The sequence below is a fragment of the Orbicella faveolata genome, unplaced genomic scaffold, assembly GCF_042242905.1.
Source record: "Orbicella faveolata isolate gen_17 unplaced genomic scaffold, um_ofav_v1 contig_47, whole genome shotgun sequence".
NCBI lineage: Eukaryota > Metazoa > Cnidaria > Anthozoa > Scleractinia > Merulinidae > Orbicella > Orbicella faveolata.
Genome location: NW_028301577.1, coordinates 22597501 through 22616713, shown reverse-complemented (window position 1 = coordinate 22616713; position 19213 = coordinate 22597501). Strand labels below are relative to the sequence as shown.

Here is a 19213-nt window from a genome sequence, read left to right as displayed (position 1 = left end):
TTCCAGTCAAGTATGTCTGCACTCACAAGGGACCATGGAAGGTCTGGGATTGCGTGATTAAGAAGCGGTTCTTTCTGCTGGAGGGGTTTAACACTTGCAAGACTGGCACGAGATTACGGCATGGATTCTCTTGCTCCTCTCTTGGTAGATTCTATTCCAGGATGTCCCTTGACGAGAAAAGCTTTAAGTGGACCCAGCATTTTTAACGAGTGATAGCTTAGGCTAGAATGAGTTATAGCGGTTAGTTGGGGAAAAAAATAATTCATCCGCACGGTTACTCAGTCAGTCAGTCAGTCAGTCAGTAAGTCAGTCGTTGGGTCGTAAACTATTTTTTGGTGGTTATTCCGCAGACTAGGGTATTTCGCGAGTGGCGACATTTGCCTGACTACTGTGAACAAAATGGCTGCCAAAGCGATGAGCTGATCTTCGTGCTTAGAGTCGAACAAGTGCTGCTAAATTACAGACTATTTGGCATACAACAAAGGTGGGTGTATAATTCAATCCATCGAATGCTTTGTCAGCGACCTTTAACCAAGACTTCAACGCTCGAGACGTGTTTTTCTTCCGCGAATTATTTCAATTTTCATGCAGTCTCATTTTCGTTTATATGGCTTGAAATTTTTATTTTCCGATACCTATATTAACACAAACCATCCGTTAATGGCTCGAATGAAGTCTGCATTCTGCGTTTAAAGCACAGCGGGATGAAGAGTAAAAGAGTTTATCCTCATCGTCATGATAAGACTTGTTCCTAAGAAAACTCCTCACAAGCTATTTTTAGGGTCGTACCCAGTTCCCGGCGGATAATAAGATATATTTTTAAACAATAATCATACTTTCTTCTGCAACGATGTGTGAAAAACAATTACATGATTCGATTTCTCCAGCAATCCAGAATAATCAAGGTCTCGGTAAATGTTTACAGTCTAAGAATTCGGCTTGGGCTCATAACACTTGCCTCGCCCTTGATAATTCTAGATATCACGGAAAGCTCATCGAGTAATTGTTTATAATCAATTGGCCAACAGGCTGATGGGCTCATAACCAGGGAGTCGTAATACTGGGGTGGAGAAGAGTTAATTACATCCGGGGTTTCGTATTTTATTTATACGGGTTATCCAGGGATGATAAACTATTTACATCCTGTGACCATGATAGTGAGCTAAGATCGACCCATTTTCTTCACAAATGCTAGAACAAATGCTAAAAAAGCAGCGTGGTTTGTACAATGATTTGATTAGAGTGTATGTGAAAAAAATTGTGTTAAATTCTTAGAAGTAGTGTAATCTGTTTGAAGTAATGGTACAAGCAGAAATCCAGAAATACGTCTGTTATTGCAGTCCTCATTTTGAATTTTACGACGAATTAAGACGGACCCTTGCTTCTTATTGGTTCACGGTATGGCTTCAAAAACATTAAACGAAGATGTTACGTTGTTACGTGATGTTAGATTTTTGTCAGAAGTGGAAAACCTTTCTTTTCTAATACTACAACAAACAAGTCACGATTGTAATTTCAATTTATTGCCACTCTTAATTACATATATATTACTATTACAATTGCTTTTAACGTGGAAATTGAAACGCTTTGTCACAGATAACGCTTTTCAGTGGTTTTCAGGGAAAAGCGCTCATGAAACAGATCACTGTGTGACGAAATGCCATTCTACCACCTAAAGGGAAACTAATGTAACAGTTTTGATTTCTTGTTATTTCTTCAGGAGTTTTACTCCAGTTGGCAGCAGCTCAACATTTAAGTTACCTTAGAGAGAGGCCGTGGTAACCGTTCTGAGTACTTTTGAGGTATCTTTATCTAGAGCTAAAGCATTCGTACTCAGTGGCTTGTACTTGACAACTAGTACTTAATTATTGGTTTGCAAATAGCAAACTTGAGAATAACACGACCATGGCAGCACTTATGAGTGACTGAGCTGTAACTCACTAAACCACATTTAGGTTGGCAGATGAAACTTTTGGGGATGACCTTGCGATAGCAGCACTTGTGGATCAGTGGATTGTAGCTGACCAAACCGCATTTGGGTCGACTGCAGATTGAACGTTTAGGGATGACTCTGAGATAGCAGCACTTGTGGGTATATGGATTATAGCTGACCAATCCGCATTTGGGTGGACGGCAGATTAAACGTTTAGGGATGACTTTGAGATAGCAGCACTTGTGGGTATATGGATTATAGCTGACCAATCCACATTTGGGTGGACGGCAGATTAAACGTTTAGGGATGACTTTGCGATAGCAGCACTTGTGGGTAACTGGATTGTAGCTGACCAAACCGCATTTGGGTGGACGGCAGATTAAACTTTTAGGGATGACTCTGAGATAGCAGCACTTGCGGGTATGTGGATTATAGCTGACCAAACCGCATTTGGGTGGACGGCAGATTAAACGTTTAGGGATTACTTTGCGATAGCAGCACTTGTGGGTAAGTGGATTGTAGCTGACCAAACCGCATCTTTTTGAACAGGTGGAATACTTGGGGATGACTTTATTATAACAGCACTTGTGGGTCAGACGGTTGTAGGTTACTAAACCACATCTGGGCCGACAGAGGGAAAATTTGGGAATTCGTTTTCCATAGCAACACTTGTGGATCGATGGATTGTAAACCGCTATCCCGCAACGAACATTAATCTTTGGGTCTTCCTCGGGGGTGTCTTTTGCTTCATCAAGATCATTTTCATCCAGTTCTTGGTTTGGTTCTACAGAATGGAGAGTGATTGCATAATTAATTAGTATAGTTAGAGCTTGGAGGTTTAAAGCTGAGTGACATTGCCTGGAAATAGTGTGTATATCATAGATATTACAGTTTTAATAGCCTTTTGTTTTATACTATTTGGAATTGATTAAATGGTTGTTGACATTAAAGTAGACAGTTTCCAAGGATGGAGCGGTCTTGTACATGTTTAAATTGTATGCTGTTCCAGTGAACTGTTTTAGGACTCACCCTTACATAACTAAGTCACTAACAGACTGCCAGTTGTGTTCAGAACGCTATGATTTGTTTGGTAATAATAACTGGACCGAGTGGAGTACAATTCAGGGAGTACCCGAGCGAGTAATTTCAAACACAGACGATCGCAAAGCACGAGGCCGGTTTGAAATTTCGAGCACGATTACTCCCTGAATCGTACGACTCGAGGTCCAATTACTAATTGATCGTATCTATAAAAAATTCCGAAATTAAAGTCTTTTGAGAATTTCGTTTAAACAAAAAAGGCAGTAGCGCTTTCCATAAGCTTTAACAACTGTAGGGAAAATTGAGAGGAAAGCCATTAGAGCGCGCAGAATTGATGTGTGAATCACATGAGTATCCAATTGCAGCTATCAAATTACAAAAAGTTGAAATTGGATACTTGTGATTGGACACTCACGCGATCGTGCGCCGATTGCGTGACTGATAATATACATGGAAAATTACTCGATTCTAATTGGCTGAGAGCAATGCAGTTCAAGTGTAACAACAGTGCAAAAACTGTAACACCAGTGGAAATTACACATCGTAATTCTGGATTATGATTGGCTGAAAGACAATAGGGAATTTTCTAAGCCAATGATATCACGTAAATTGATGACGAAAATTTTGTGCGGAAACTTTGAAAAAAGTTTACTCGAATGAGTAAAGATGGCTTCGAGAAAGATCTTCCGGCACTTGCTCCACACGAATTTTCCCATGTTTATATTATTAATAAGTAATCATACGATTAAGCTCGTTCAGTTTGGAGTTAATTTACACTTTTTCGATTTTCGCCAACGCGGCTCGTGCAATTTCAGCTTTTTGAAAAACTCACTCGTGCAAATTAATTCCAAATCGAACTCGAAACCGTATGATTTCCTATGCAAATAGGCGCGCGGAGAACCAATCACGATCGAGAATTTTGTTATAGATACGATTATCCTTTTAATTGTTATGGTTTGGTTATAGATTTTACTTAATCGAAAACCACTCTATCACTATATAACTGTTTTTCCGGTTTTCGTCGGTTTTCTTTGACTTTGCCGGAATTTTCTGATAAGTTTTCCAATCAACGTATCTACCTGAGTCTTCAGCAATATCATCGGTTTCATCTTCAGCCCCTTCAGAGGCGGCATCTTCATCGGGATAATCTTGTTCATCTCCCCATTCTGCACCTTCTTCGCTGTCTTCTGGAGAAATGGGATTTTAAATACGAATGACTCAGTTAGTCTTACTTGACTATTTCGTATGTTTTTCAGCAACTTTTTTTTTTTATCACTGAATATGTTGTTACCTGTGCTTTCACCCTCAGTAATGGCACTGGTTTCATCTTCAGTGATGGCATCTTCGGGATAATCTTGTTCATCTCCCCATTCTTCGCCTTCTTCACTATTGTCTGGAGAAATGAGAATTAAATCGTGAATGACTCAGTCAGTCTTATTAGTTTGTTTCGGATTTTTTCATTAGCTTTTCAGTCACTGAATATGTTTGTACCTGAGCTTTCACTTTCAGCAATGTCACTGGTTTCGTATTCAGTAGGGATATCTTCTTCAGGATAATCTTGTTCGTCCTCCAATTCTTCGCCTTCTTCGCTATCTTCTGGGAAAATATAAATGTCACGATCCCGGAATCAGCACAACAACACATCTTGTTTTGTCATTATTTCCTAAATAATCTATGCAGCCACGGGGAAAGTCAACTCTCTCGAGGTGGATGGGATTCGCCCCGAAAAATTGGCAATAACGTGTGCTTGCTTACCCCTACCCTATTTCTGAACAAACTGTGCGATTTTTCAATCCCCTTTTCCAAACCTGACCCGAAGACCAAAAGATCAATAAGCCATTTCAGAACCAGGAACGGATTTCCCGATGTTAATGGCATTGCACTTGATAAGATAAAAAGAAAAGGAGGACTCCTGGGAGAGACAAAGCTCAAAAACCATCAAACCGTTGGATCCGCAAAGGCTGGCACCTACATAGATTATGTAATATGAGGATAACTCTGTACTGTTTATTTTTGTAATGTTTGCAAAATAAGATCAATTATTTTATAATTTTGAGTTGCGTTTGCTTCTGGTTGAATCATTGTTTTGCAAGCGTATTTCGTAGACGTTTTTTCTTATTACTTAGACAAATTTTCGTTAAATATATACCTGGGTCTCCTTTCTCAGCAGCGTCAGAGGGTTCGTCCTCAGAGGAATCGTTTTCTACCGGATTATCTTCTTGTTGTTCGTCTTCCTCGTTTTCGACGATGTCGTCTGATAGAGAACGTATAAAGTTACGTACGACGCCACAGTACACGAGGTTCAAGTTATAAGCTAGCCTCCACAAAGTTAACGAACGAACGAAAGAACGAACGGAAAACGAAGAAACGACGGCCGGAAACGAACGAACGACTGAATTGAAGAAACTAAAAGAAGACTTGCAAGGCGAAACAAAAGAACGAAGACGAGCAAAAGAACGACAAATGAATAGAGAAAGAATGAAATAACGAATAAATATAATGAATGAATTAATAAAGTAATCATTTATATAGCGCTATTTCTAATAAAAGCACATAACAGAGAATGAAATCAACTTCCAAATATCCAGCTCTAAAATTAAAAGGAAAGAGTAAGTCGCTCGGTCATTTACGGAAAACTTGGAAAAATAGCTGAATTAAAGTTACAATTTCAACGCTATTGATACTAAGCTGGTAACTTTTTTCAGTTTGCTTCTTTATCACCGCACTGTAAAGTGATCACCTCGTTTTTTGATTCATTTATAGAATAGAAATATAAATGAGTGACCAACAGAAAATGAAGTTAAATTCAAGCTAAACAGAAAAAGTGATCGAAGATGTTTTACACAAAGTCTCTCTCACCTCTGCTCTCCCCTTGAAAAGCAGGCTCGTTTAAATTCTCGATGGCATCTTCTTGATTCGTTGTTAATTCTACAGGACTAGCTGCGTTGTCTTCCAAAGGTTCCGCATTTAAGACAGTGAATACTGTCAGCAGGACAGCAATCCATCGTACCACGCTAGCCATTCTTGCCTCGTGTTCGGAATATGCATCTCTTAACGGAGATCACACCCTTTTATACCATTCAGAAAAGGAAAAGCAGCGGGGTCTCTTTTCTGCAATGACGCAAAATGTGTCACCTACTTGAGTATTTTTAAAGCTCTAAGCAATATCGTTTCTAAAGAAATTTTACTTAATGAAAGGAAACCAATTAAAGAACGTTAAAAGAAAATTCCTTCTATCAATAGATTTTAGCAGTAAGGGATAAAAACGATATAAGCCATTTCTCCGTTATGTGGACCTATGATCTTTTATGCAAAAGTGAGATCTTTTGGTAAGGGGCATGGTGGAGGAAAGACGGGGAAAACAAGCTACGTCAGCTTAAACAATCGCCAGTTTGGCTCTATCAGTGTAATGCAATGAAGAGTACAGATTGTTTATGTAGAATGTTACCATCGAATTGTTCTTCCTCAAAATATTGGGATATTGGTCTCGACGTTTAATGGCCCACGCTACTTATTGTAATGAAAATTGCACGTGGGCGCTGAAAAACAAGGCCATTGCCCGCTTTCTTAATTGTCCAAGAATTAAGCGAGGTTGCGTTTTTGTTAAGACAAAAAAAAATACAAAATACGCAGACTGTTATATATAGATCGATGCCGGGAGATTCCGTCATTTGTGAAAACGATTGAAGTTCAAAATATAGCACGTTACAGCGCATTATAGACTTACAACAGACAAAATGGCTGTTTTCATTTAGTTGAAAAAACGCTGCGAACTCTTATTAAAGTATTTTAGTTGACTAAAAAAGGCTGCTTTAGCCTTTACAGTTTTGTCAGCTGACAGAACTGACCTCCCAAGAAAGTTCGATATTTTCAGATAACAATAGGGAAAATATGAAAATAAAAATATCGTAAACCACGTCACCATTGCGATTTAGGATTAATAGCAATGGAGTGATTTGTCACACTCCACAGCTCTTAAATTGTCTGCAAATATTTTTTATTGAAAATTGTGGCAACGTTTAAGTTGTTTCAGGGGTATTTAAATGAGTTACCCAGAAGTTGTTTTTTAAAACAAAGTAATTCCTTTAATTTTTGCAACTAGATTTTACACAGTTCAGCCTGAGTTGTCTCACCAAAAGTGAAAGCAGTCGACAAAAATACGTATTAAACTCAGAAGAGGTCTGAATATTGATGGACATATGGAAGAACTTCGTGATTGTCCACAGAGAGAGGTTCATCTCTATCAGCAAATTTAAGTCCGCCTTTTGTGTTTTTTTTTTCCCTACAATGTTGAATTTTATATTCATTTGACAACTTTTTTTAACTTGAATAGATCTTGGTATTCTGCTGACTAAAGGACACTACCGAAATAAAACATTAGGAAAAATTCCACATCGGCATCAGTAAAAGAAACAGTTATGTTGCACTAAGTGGATATCTGACCTCAGGCTAGCTGTCTTGACATTTTACATGATAAATGTCTTAAGAGAGTACAAAGCTTGTTACAACGAGTTCCATTTTAACCGCAACAGCTCAGAAAATTCCCATCTACGTACCAAGTGAGATTCAAATCTATCGCTAAATTTAATTCTGCTTTAGTCTGAATGCTCTTTTGATGACTAGAATTTTGCGATTTTGCAAGGCAGGCCTATTTCTCCATAAGGCATGAAGGTTTGGATTTTGCGAGGGCGTATTTTGGAGGTTTTGTTGCATTGGGCGTCAGTGGTAGCACTCAGTGAAAGAACCATTCTAAGAACAATTACGCATTATGCGATGTTCTCATGGTAACAGCGCAAGGAAGTGTTATAGTAACACGTTCAAAAGCGTGGGAAATGTTTATATTGCACTATCAAAAACTGCGATGATGTCCGACTTCACACGAACAGTTTTCTTGACATTTTACTCGATAAATTCGGTGACGAAAGTGTATAGTTAATGAAAGTACGCGAGGTGTTTTCATCTGCAGCAATTTATTCTAAGGAATGAATGAAACTGAAAGCTTTGCTGACGGGAAGGAATTCTTAACCACATATTGCTGATTTATTATATTGCTCATTCACCTGTTTGAACATACCTTTTTTAAAAATATTTTTAGACTTCCGTCGACTAATTTTCTTCGGGGCATTTTGATATGAGGATCGGATGTTTCGTGGAAGTGGTTGTGGTTGATGATCATGATAAAACTGCAGTTTGACCATTTTGTTGTTTCACTTCCGATCCTAGCTTTGAAGGTTGACAGTAAAATAACTTCAGTACCCGCACTAACAATTTTGAGAGTTTAATATTCATTTGTTTGACGCTTGATGTTCTGTTTATAATAAAATGATGACCTCATTTCTCGATTCTGTATCAACTTGACCCTTCGACTGCGTAGTTTTACTTTGATTGCTGACATTGCTGAGGCCTTATATATTGATATTGGACCGAGCTGACTTAGCGGTCCCCTTGAGAATATTTCATCACTGTTATGCTTTCCAGCAAACTGTCTTGATTCGTCGCCACGAAAACACAAATCGACGTGTATTGAGTGGAACGGACTCAATATTCAGCTGTTTTTGTACTGCAGTTTCGAGTTTAGATGCTGTAGGTACCGGCCTAACAGACTACAAATGCAACACAGTTCCTGATTTTGCGAACCGTTACACGCAAACTAAGTAAACACATAATTTATCACTGTATAATAATAAATATAATTTATGCTTAGAAGCTTCCGTTGCCCAACTGATGTAATCCTATATGAAACATAAAAAAGTATTAACACAAATATTTAAGAAGTTTTAGTTTCTAAGTTTTCTTCATTCAGATTGTACATTAAGTTCAAAGATTCTTGAACTTGTCTTCAATAATATTCCGTGAGTGTGACTGATCCTTCGTGACGCTGAGTTATCACGGAATCCATGCTCTTTTGTTTTACGCAAACGCAATTGAATCACTCGGCAAGGACTAACGGCTAAATGTGCTTGAAAACAAGTACAATACCATAAATGTCCAGTGATAAAGCCTTCTTAATAACAAAAAAATGGGGAACAGACTAAAAAAAGCCGTGTACTGAGTCACAATCAATTAATCGCACTGCCCAGATTTTTGAGATTTTTTCAAAGAAAACAAAATGGTAATACTGCAAGATACAACGTGAAAAGAAAAATGCCAAAAAGAACCACCAAAACCCTCATAACGGGCAAGAGACCTGGTCCTTTTCTTAAGGACTGAATATCGAATATCGAGTGCTTCTTTTATTTTGCTTCCGCATCGAAAGATCCCAACTGTATGCGAACAACGATATTGTTCTCTGATTCCTATATGCAGTATTGACTAAGGCATAACATTGTAAAGCTTGACATCAAGCACGAAGCTTAAACATTTTTTAGATACTTAAGATTCAGTCTCAGATATTGAGACAAAACAGGTTAAAAAAGTGCCATTTTAATCGAAGGTCTGGACTATGCGGTCATGGCATTTTACCATGTTTCGTTATGGCATGTAAAGGTCGACTTGTCTGCAGGCAGCCTCCACACTACGCCGGAGGAATTTGCAAACGCAGCAGCTGCTTTATTCCTACGGTGAGGCCTACCGTCCACACTAATCCGTCACCAAAACTGAGCTTTTCGAGGACGCTCTTAAAACCGGAGAAATTCGAAAACGCCGGCTTTTAGTTTTCGTGTAGACGCAAAACATTTTGAAAACGGAGCTTTTTGAAAACGATGGCGTCACGATAGTTATGTGATTTCCCTGACCGAGTTTTACCCAAACGCAAATCCAAAATGACCAGTGATATGTTTTCAGAATGAAACCTCCGTTTTCAAATTCCTCTGGCGTAGTGTGGAGGGGCCTCAAAAAGCCATGCATGAAAATACGGTGTTCCTCCAAGTTTACATTTCCAGAGAGATGTTTGTCGTAACAAGTAAGAAAACACTTTTATTTACACGCCGTTTTTGCTTAAAGCTTGCCAAATCTTGTTTATTGTACCATTGACTACACTGAGACAAATTTGTCCACAGAACGAGCTTCACAACGCAAACAAATACTCACAAAGCATTAAGACAATGGTTATCTCGACACGGAGTCCAGTGTTGATATTTAGGTTTATAATGAATACGAAAATATTGCTTATGATTAATTGGACCCAAGATTTTCATGTTCTATTAAATCGCTCAGCCGATATTTTTGTAGATTTAATTTCTACCGATTTTTCCACCCCGGTCGATTCGTGACAACAATCAATGAAGGGTGTATTTGTTACTTTCTCAGTTGACCTATTTTTAAGCGGGAAATAGCACCACTGTCATGGAATATGTGGTTCCTCTTAGTTTCTTCGAAATTCATTAAATTTTATGGAACCTCTACTTGCCTAACTTCATTATCAGAGAGGCGCGTTAGGCCGACACCATAAGCCTATTGAAATCTGACAATGCCCGATGTAACGGCAAAATTCTGCGGAAACTGAACCAATTGACCGCGGAAACAAAGTTTGTTCAGTTCACGGCTCTGGCGAATAGCTTTTCGCAAACGCTCCTCAAACCGGAAGAATTTAAAGACGCCGGCTTTTCGTTTTCGTGTGGACGGGAAACATTTCGGCTTTTTCCGAAAAGGATGACCTCACGGTAATCATGGGATTTCGTTGACCGAGTTTTCCTCAAACACAGATCCAAAATGACCGGTGTTTGTTGCGTTTTTAAATTCCTCCGGCGTAGTGTGGACGGAAAACCATTTCACGCGTTTTCAGAGTGAAACCTCCGTTTTCAAATTCCTCCGACGTAGTGTAAACGGTGCCTATATATCGAAACGTCAGCTTAACAAAGTTGCCACGGCGATTAGTTTTACCATCAAATTCAAGTTGATAGACTAAATAGCTTATTGTTTAACTTGCCCGGTGAGCCTAACCTTGGTTTAGAAACTAACAAGACTAATATCTTAAAAACTGATTTGTAACCAGGTGGTTCCATGATAAATATAAAAATGTTACACTGGTTAAGAAAAGCTATTAAAAATCTTTTAAAAATCCAACGTTTTGGCTGTTAACTTCAGCTTTCTTCAGGGGTGATAAAAATATAATGAGCTACCGGTAATTTCCTAATATGTTCGGTTTTATTAGTATGTACGCGATCTTAAATAAACTTGTCACTTCCAATCATTATATTTTTTTACTACCCCCGAAGAAGACTTAAATTAATAGCCAAAACGTTAGGTTTTTTACAATGTAAAGATTTTTAATAGCTTTTCCCAACCAGTGTAACATTTTTTATATTTAACACTACTGTATCTCTGATCTGTCAAGTCTGGCTCATTCCACATAATCACTTGCTCTAATAATCCATTGAAATCCTTAGCACAAGTCAACAGATTTCCCATTTTAATCTTTTTCATTTTCTAACACTTACTTAAACGATTACACGCGGTTCGATTTCATAGGACCGAGATGAAAACAGAATCGTTCTACAAACAGTAGCGGAGTTCGCAAGGAAGTTCTTAGCCACATATTGCTGATATATTATATTGCTCATAAGGACTTGTTTGAACATGCGAGGATCGGATGTTTCATGGAAGTGGTTGTGGTTGATGATCATGATAAAACTGCAGTCTGACCATTTTGTTGTTTCACTTCCAATCCTAGCTTTAAAGGTTGACAGTAAAATAACTTCACTACCCTCACTACCAAATTTGAGAGTTTACCTGTTCATTTGTTGGACGCTTGATGTTCTGTTTATAGTAAAATAATGACCTCATTTCTCGATTGTTGTATCAACTTGACCCTTCGACTGCGTAGTTTTACTTTAATTGTTCACATTGCTGAGGCCTTATATTGATATTGGACCGAGCTGAATTAGCGGTCCCCTTGAGAATAAAGTTCATCACTGTTATGCTTTCCAGCAAACTGTCTTGATTCGTCGCCACGAAAACACAAATCGACGTGTATTGAGTGGAACGGACTCACTATTCAGCTGTTTTTGTACCGCAGTTTACAATTTGTTGTCGAGTTTAGATGCTGTAGGTACCGGCCTAACAGACTACAAATGCAACACAGTTTCTGATTTTGCGAACCGTTACACGCAAACTAAGTAAACACATAATTTATCGCTATAATAAAAAATATAATTTATGCTCAGAAACTTCCGTTGCCCAACTGATGTAATTCTATATGAAACAAAAAAGTATTAATAATTAAGCAGTTTTAGTTTCTAAGTTTTCTTCATTCAGATTGTACATTTAGTTCAAAGATTCTTGAACTTGTTTTCAATAATATTCCGTGAGTGTGACTGATCCTTCTCAACACTGAGTCATCACGGAATCCATGCTCTTTTGTTTTACGCAAACGCATTTGAATCACACGGCAAGTACTAACGGCTAAATGTGCTTGAAAACAAGTACAATACCATAAATGTCCAGTGATAAAGCCTTCTTAATAACAAAAAGAAGCAGAACAGACCAAAAAGAGCCATGTACTGAGTCATGATCAATTAATCGCACTGCCCAGATTTTTGAGATTTTTTCAAAGGAAACAAAATGGTAATACTGCAAGATACAACGTGAAAAGAAAAATGCCAAAAAGAGCCACCAAAACCCTCATAACGGGCAAGAGACCTGGTCCTTTTCTTAAAGACTGAATATCGAATATCCAGTGCTTCTTTTATTTTGCTTCCGCATCGAAAGATCCCAACTGTATGCGAACAACGATATTGTTCTCTGATTCCTATATGCAGTATTGACTAAGGCATAACATTGTAAAGCTTGACATCAAGCACGAAGCTTAAACATTTTTTAGATACTTAAGATTCAGTCTCAGATATTGAGACAAAACAGGTTAAAAAAGTGCCATTTTAATCGAAGGTCTGGACTATGCGGTCATGGCATTTTACCATGTTTCGTTATGGCATGTAAAGGTCGACTTGTCTGCAGGCAGCCTCCACACTACGCCGGAGGAATTTGCAAACGCAGCAGCTGCTTTATTCCTACGGTGAGGCCTACCGTCCACACTAATCCGTCACCAAAACTGAGCTTTTCGAGGACGCTCTTAAAACCGGAGAAATTCGAAAACGCCGGCTTTTAATTTTCGTGTAGACGGAAAACATTTTGAAAACGGAGCTTTTTGAAAACGGTGGCGTCACGATAGTTATGTGATTTCCCTGACCGAGTTTTACCCAAACGCAAATCCAAAATGACCAGTGATGTGATTGTTGCGTTTTTCAAATTCCTCCGGCGTAGTGTGGACAGAAAACGTTTGTTGTGTTTTCAGAATGAAACCTCCGTTTTCAAATTCCTCTGGCGTAGTGTGGAGGGGCCTCAAAAAGCCATGCATGAAAATACGGTGTTCCTCCAAGTTTACATTTCCAGAGAGATGTTTGTCGTAACAAGTAAGAAAACACTTTTATTTACACGCCGTTTTTGCTTAAAGCTTGCCAAATCTTGTTTATTATACCATTGACTACACTGAGACAAATTTGTCCACAGAACGAGCTTCACAACGCAAACAAATACTCACAAAGCATTAAGACAATGGTTATCTCGACACGGAGTCCAGTGTTGATATTTAGGTTTATAATGAATACGAAAATATTGCTTATGATTAATTGGACCCAAGATTTTCATGTTCTATTAAATCGCTCAGCCGATATTTTTGTAGAAGATTTAATTTCTACCGATTTTTCCACCCCGGTCGATCCGTGACAACAATCAATGAAGGGTGTATTTGTTACTTTCTCAGTTGACCTATTTTTAAGCGGGAAATAGCACCACTGTCATGGAATATGTGGTTCCTCTTAGTTTCTTCGAAATTCATTAAGATTTATGGGACCTCTACTTGCCTAACTTCATTATCAGAGAGGTGCGTTAGGCCGACACCATAAGCCTATTGAAATCTGACAATGCCCGATGTAACGGCAAAATTCTGCGGAAACTGAACCAATTGACCGCGGAAACAAAGTTTGTCCAGTTCACGGCTCTGGCGAATAGCTTTTCGCAAACGCTCCTCAAACCGGAAGAATTTTAAAACGCCGGCTTTTCGTTTTCGTGTGGACGGAAAACATTTCGGCTTTTTCCGAAAAGGATGACCTCACGGTAATCATGGGATTTCGTTGACCGAGTTTTCCTCAAACACAAATCTAAAATGACCGGTGTTTGTTGCGTTTTTAAATTCCTCCGGCGTAGTGTGGACGGAAAACCATTTCACGCGTTTTCAGAGTGAAACCTCCGTTTTCAAATTCCTCCGACGTAGTGTAAACGGTGCCTGTATCTCGAAACGTCAGCTTAACAAAGTCCCCACGGCGATTAGTTTTACCATCAAATTCAACTGAAGTTGATAGACTAAATAGCTTATTGTTTAACTTGCCCGGTGAGCCTAACCTTGGTTTAGAAACTAACAACACTAATATCTTAAAAACCGATTTGTAACGAGGTGGTTCCATGATAAATATAAAAATGTTACAGTGGTTGAGAAAAGCTATTAAAAATCTTTTAAGGGGTGATAAAAAATATAACGAACTACCGGTAATTTCCTAATATATTCAGTTTTTATTAGTAACTACGCGATCTCAAATAAACTTGTCATTTCATTATTACCCCTGAAGAAGGCTTAAATTAATAGCCAAAACGTTAGGTATTTTAAGATTTTTAATAGCTTTTCCCAACCAGTGTAACATTTTCACATTTAACACAACTGTATCTCTAATCTGTCAAGCCTGGCTCATTCCATATAATCGCTTGCGCTAATAATCCGTTGAAATCCTCAGCACAAGTCAACAGATTTCCCATTTTAATCTTCTTTGTTTTTTAACCGTCACTTAACGATTACAGGCGGTTTGATTTCAAAGGACCGAGATGGAAACAGAATCGTTCTACAAACAGTAGCGGAGTTCGCCACGCGAAACGAAAACTTTTGACTCTCAATTCTCAAAAGTGACTTGGATACACAGAAAACACTACCAAATATAGAAGTTTTTCCTAAAAGCCACGGAGCCATTTTGGAACATTGATATTCTGGTAAGGTAAGGTAAAGGTAAAGTCTGCATACAAGCCAAGTGGCCCATCAGGCCGGAGCTTATCCCGATTTCTGTAGCATGAAGCGACTAGGAGTATTTCTACTCCCCCCTGGATGGGATGCTAGTCCATCGCAGGGTTACCCCCAGCATTAAGTTCGCCGGTACCCATTTATACACCTGGGTGGAGAGAGGCACTATGAGAGTTAAGTGTCTTGCCCAAGAACACAACACAATGTCCCCGGCACTAACCATGAGGCCACCGCGCCTCCTTCTGGAACGTAGCCTATTACAAATAATTTCGACCCTTGCTAGGTACAAAGTGATTTTTTTATATATTTGCCGCCGCCAGACGTTGTCAACAAATGCAATCAAATAAAACCTAGGGACACAACTTATATTCCAATAGTTCGTCATCTCGCATCCCGACGAAATATATATATTTTAATTTTTTTTTCTCCTGTACATGAGAGCGTTTACCTTTCTGTTTACCTTAATCAATCTCTTCCGTGTCATTTAATCAATGCACATTATATATATAGATCGTTTTCACTGTCACGCAACAAAAAAATAAATCGAAAACCATCCAGTGGAAAAAGCTATGAAATTATGATGTTATAGAAGATAACTAAATAAGAGACTTCTCCAAGTTTTAGGCCTGTGCGTTTCCCCAAACGTCAGATATTCGTCGAAATGTTTCGCAGATATTTACAGAGCCCAGTATAAAAACGCCATGTCGGTGTACCTCCGTGGTACACCAATATGGCGGCCGGAAAATAGTGTAAACATCTGGAATTTACTTTGGCTGTCTAGTTGACTGATTATCAGTACTGATCAAACAAGCATTAACATAAGCACTTTTCATAATGCTCTAACTTCTAAAAAGGCTCAAAATCATGAGATAAGTATATATTTTTCAACAAACTCGATCGTAAGCCTTGTGTCACGCACCTCCATAATCCTGAAATTCAAAATGCTCTGGATTCCAAACGAAGCACGCTATTGAGCTGTAAAATTGTAAACAGATATAAATATACCGCCTCTTATGCCTGATGAGGATAAAAGCTTCGGTGGTTCTTTAGTTTTGGATTTTAAAAAGTGATGACGTCACGTGAAAACGATCTATAACTTCTGGAAAGAATCCTATGCTAAGAATTTTTGCAAGGAAAATGAAAACTTTATTTCATCTTGATTTCGGGCGCCGGCGTCAGCAGTCATAGGGTCACAAGTCCACCCCTCAGGGTCCCCCTCAGGCCCCGGCATTTTATACGGCCTTTTCAAATTGAAACAAACCTCATTTATTTAATTGGCTTTTCACAAGAATTTTCAAAAAATAATTTTTTATTTCTAATTTTCTTTTTTAGGTTTCGTTTTACACTATTTTTTTCACTCGCAAGTTCTTCTCCTGAGTCTTACAAGGAAACGAGAATGAAACTGTAATTTTTTTTGTCCAAAAAATATTGCTTACTGAGTGGCCTGATTTTCTGTGGACAGAAAGCGGGCGAACTCGGACGGTTAGAGTCAGGCTATAATATTTGTCTCATTACCATAAGCGATACAGTTTCTGATGGAGCTACAAAGAGATTAATACTGAATATTGAAAGGGCACAGCACGGTTAACTGTCCCAAGGAATTTGAGCGCGATGTATTGAATACTTTTTGTGCAACGAGGGTTTAAAAGCTCAAAATTTTACAAAGAATGTATGAGCTCATTAGCGCTTTCGCCACACAGAAATTTTGATGTTTTTGAAAGCCAATTTCTCCTCGAATATCACACCTACAGAGCCAAAAATTTCACCACTTACTAAGTTTCACAAGCTCTTTAAGTTTTCCTAGTAAAATCGTGTCTAGCATGATGCCTTCTATGCGCAAAGTCGTATGTTAATGAGGAAAATGTAAACCGTGCAATGACGTCAGCAAAGATTCGCCTATAGCCCATTGTCTTCCGGGTTGACCTAAGCCTCTCTATCAAAGCGAGACCTGATGCACAAATAAGTTTAATTTGCATATGAATAAAAACTCATTTTCATACGAAAGGATGGGCACCAAGACTCACTTTGAGAAAGAGGCAAAAGGTAATTCGGAAATGGCCTATTCAATACCTTGCTCCACGTTTATCGCTTGTTTTCTGACTCCACAGACACACTTTTTTGCAGCAATGCAGGAAAGAAGGTTGTTTAGATTATGTTCAAGGAATCGTGAAATAGACCCTCTCTTTAAATAATTATGATCTTAATAAACGCTCTCAAAATTTCATTTCCAGCCTTGGGCCCGTTTCTCACAATCCTCGGAAACTTTTCGGGCCTGCAAAGCCATTTTTAATTCATCCGTATCTAAAAATAGCTGAGAGAGGCGTGTACGCCTGAAACTTCTTGTATGAAGGGAACCTCTGGTCATATTAATAAGTGAATAAAAGTGAATAAAACAGCTCTATCATTATAAGATTTGAGTTTTTGCCACGGCTTTCCGGGAGCGAAAACTTTTGGGGACCTTCGAGAAGCGGGCCCCTAGTTGGGAAGTAGCCGAAATTGGGTACATAAAACTACCAATTTTCTTTCCTCGAATGCTTCGCTAATGTACTGTCATGAAATGCACGCCATTTTTGCCCTTTTTGCTTTCAAAGGCTACAACAGAACTGACTAGTTTCGTATTTTAAATCGTCAGCACAACCGAAAAAAATTCCTATTTTCAATCTTCTTTATTCTTAACTCCTCACTTGGCTATTACAGTTTGATCACAAAGGACCGTGACTCAAACACGTTACAAGTCCTTAAAGTCTTGCCGCTTTTAACTTATGGTGCCGAGTTCACTCCGTGAGCCTGCTGGATTACTTGATGGATAGAGTCCTCCTAAGTATGTGAGCAGTTCCAAGGAGGACGGTCTTCTGTAGCTCTGTTATTTTAATATTGCCTGGGATCTTGCCGATGTAGTTTTCTGTTCCCTTCTTTACAAGCCCGAAAGCTCCAATGATCACTGGGACAGTTGTTGTTTTCATTCCCCACGTTTTCTCGATTTAATTCTCAAGATCTTTCTACTTTGTAAGTTTTTTCATTGTTTTCAAGGAGGTGTTCCTTTCTGTGGGGATGGACATATCGATAAGCAGACAGGTTCTTTCCTTCTTGTCTTTCACCGTTATGTCTGGTCTGTTTGCTTTTATCTCTTTGTCGGTTTGGATTGGCACGTCCCAAAGTGTAGTCGCTGTTTGGTTTTCTGTCATAGTAGCTGATTCATGTTCGTAGTGTTTATCTTGTACTTTGATGTTGTAGTGTTTGCATATTGTCCAGTGGAGATGTGCTGCAGCTTTATTGTGTCTTTGTATGTACTCTGTCTTGGCAAGTTCAGGGCATCCGGAGACAAGGTGGTCAACTGTTTCTTGAAATTGCCCACAGATTCTGCACATTGGGTCGGTGCCATCTTTAATTTCAGGATCTTGTTTCGGTAATAGTTGGTCTCAATGCATTGATCTTGGGCAGCAATAATGAAACCCTCTGTTTCTGATTTGAGGCCAGCTGTACTCAGCCAATTGTGGGTTTTGTCTTGGTCTACGTCCTTCTCTTTTGTTCTTTTTGGGTACTGACCATGCAAAGGCTTTTCTTCCCATTTGCTCTTGAGTTGTTCTAAAGCTTGGTGTTTGGCTTTCAGCTTGACCCTTCGGGCATAGGTTGTGGCTGGCTCATTCTCTGCCACTTCAGCTTCTGGTGAGCTGAGTTCTCGCCCATATTTTGCCGCTTGATGGTGTATGGACATTGTTTTCTTGCCGCGGTCATGATCTCTCGCAATTTTGAGGTAATCATCTTTGTTGTTGAGATATATGTTTAGGCCAATTATAGTTGTTTTGTAGGTAATTTCTAATTGTACAAGACCCCTTCCACCTGCCTTTCTAGGGATATATAGCCTGTCCACGTCAGCTTTTGGGTGGTGCATTTTTGCCATCGTCAAGAACTTCCTTGTTTTTCTGTCTAACTTCATAAGTTCTTCCATTTTCCAGTTTATGATGTTGAAACTATAAGTGACGACTGGGACAGCAAGAGTGTTGATTGCGTCGATTCTGTTGGCAGCATTAAGCTCGGATTTGAGCACCAGGCGAATTCTAAGGTAATACTCTTTCCGAATTTTCTCTTTCATCTTTGCATGTTGGATCCCATCTCCTTCATTCACACCAAGGTATTTGTAGGTGCCTTCCTGCTCGAGGTCTTGTATGGTGGTGCCAACATCGAGTTCGATGTTTTCGGTTTTCGCCAGTTTGCCTCGTTTGAATGTAGCTTTGGCG

General features: G+C 38.9%; 1 protein-coding gene across 1 annotated transcript; it reads right to left on the bottom strand.

The window, feature by feature from the left end:
- Positions 1 to 1501: 1501 nt before the first annotated feature.
- LOC110045537 (uncharacterized) lies at positions 1502 to 6045 on the bottom strand. Its single transcript, XM_020751139.2, has 6 exons — positions 5834 to 6045; positions 5124 to 5228; positions 4466 to 4570; positions 4266 to 4367; positions 4054 to 4161; positions 1502 to 2717 (listed from the first exon to the last, which is right to left on the bottom strand). Exons 1-6 carry the CDS (start codon positions 5994 to 5996, stop codon positions 1855 to 1857), a joined length of 1446 nt encoding a protein of 481 aa, XP_020606798.2. The 5' UTR covers positions 5997 to 6045; the 3' UTR covers positions 1502 to 1854.
- Between the last annotated feature and the right edge of the window lie 13168 nt (positions 6046 to 19213).

Bases quoted from the DNA above. Each gene is read 5' to 3' on its own strand.
- LOC110045537 (XM_020751139.2), bottom strand. From the start codon at position 5,996: ATGGCTAGCGTGGTACGATGGATTGCTGTCCTGCTGACAGTATTCACT. The intron at 4,368-4,465 runs GTACAAACATAT...TCATTTCTCCAG, and splicing joins TGCTGAAAGTGAAAGCTCAG to ACAATAGTGAAGAAGGCGAA. The intron at 2,718-4,053 runs GTAGATACGTTG...TCCATTCTGTAG, and splicing joins TGATATTGCTGAAGACTCAG to AACCAAACCAAGAACTGGAT.